This window comes from Brassica oleracea, unplaced genomic scaffold, assembly GCF_000695525.1.
Source record: "Brassica oleracea var. oleracea cultivar TO1000 unplaced genomic scaffold, BOL UnpScaffold09053, whole genome shotgun sequence".
In the NCBI taxonomy this organism is placed as follows: Eukaryota; Viridiplantae; Streptophyta; class Magnoliopsida; order Brassicales; family Brassicaceae; genus Brassica; species Brassica oleracea.
The window spans coordinates 1-610 of record NW_013625574.1 but is presented as its reverse complement, the minus strand read 5'-3'; the positions used below and the strand labels follow the sequence as shown (position 1 = coordinate 610).

The following is a 610-nucleotide window of genomic DNA, read 5'->3' as shown; positions in this document are numbered from 1 at the left end:
GTGCGGTGAACGGGGAGATGTTCGTAATGTTCGTGTGTTTATCTCCTCCAGGGTGATATTCTGAGAAGCGAGGCATGGAAATAGCGTTAGCGAGCAGCTATGAGTATTGTAATGGTGTGGAGGATGAAGTTTACCTTGGAGGGTTTTTTTGGTTTTTGTTTGCGGAGCTTAGGGGTCACTGAGGTCAGCTTACAGCTTTGTTTTTTGTGGGTCCGAAAGAGCTTTCTCCTATGGCGACGATTGTCTGACTGCAGCTGAGCGATCGCAATGTCGTGTTCTTTGATTTTGGCTTCTAACCACTCGTTGGTATGAGGAGCGTCACCAACATTGGGTTTGAAGTAATTTGATATCTGCTTTTGTTTGCGAGCTGATGAGGCTCGTTTCTTGGGAGTTTTGTTGACTTTGAGAGGCTGTTTCTTTGGGACCGTATGTTTCCTGTGCACGGTTGGGACTGCAGGTTTGAAGATGAATTCAGGGTTGGATGTATCACCCCCCGGCCAGTCGAAAAGGTGGAACTGATGGTTCTCGGCAATCAAGGACTCCATATAAACAACACGTTCGTCGCTCGTCTCATTCCCCCAGGAAGGTGCATTTTCAGCTAGTGGTATTA

At 47.2% G+C, this 610-nt stretch overlaps 1 protein-coding gene across 1 annotated transcript; it reads right to left on the bottom strand.

The window, feature by feature from the left end:
• Nucleotides 1-11: 11 nt before the first annotated feature.
• LOC106322179 lies at nt 12-597 on the bottom strand (the record flags this gene model as incomplete). The annotated part of the gene is made up of 2 exons (XM_013760320.1): nt 135-597; nt 12-60 (listed from the first exon to the last, which is right to left on the bottom strand). Coding segments are annotated over exons 1-2 (460 nt in total), but the record flags the coding sequence as incomplete, so codon positions are not given.
• Nucleotides 598-610: the final 13 nt, after the last annotated feature.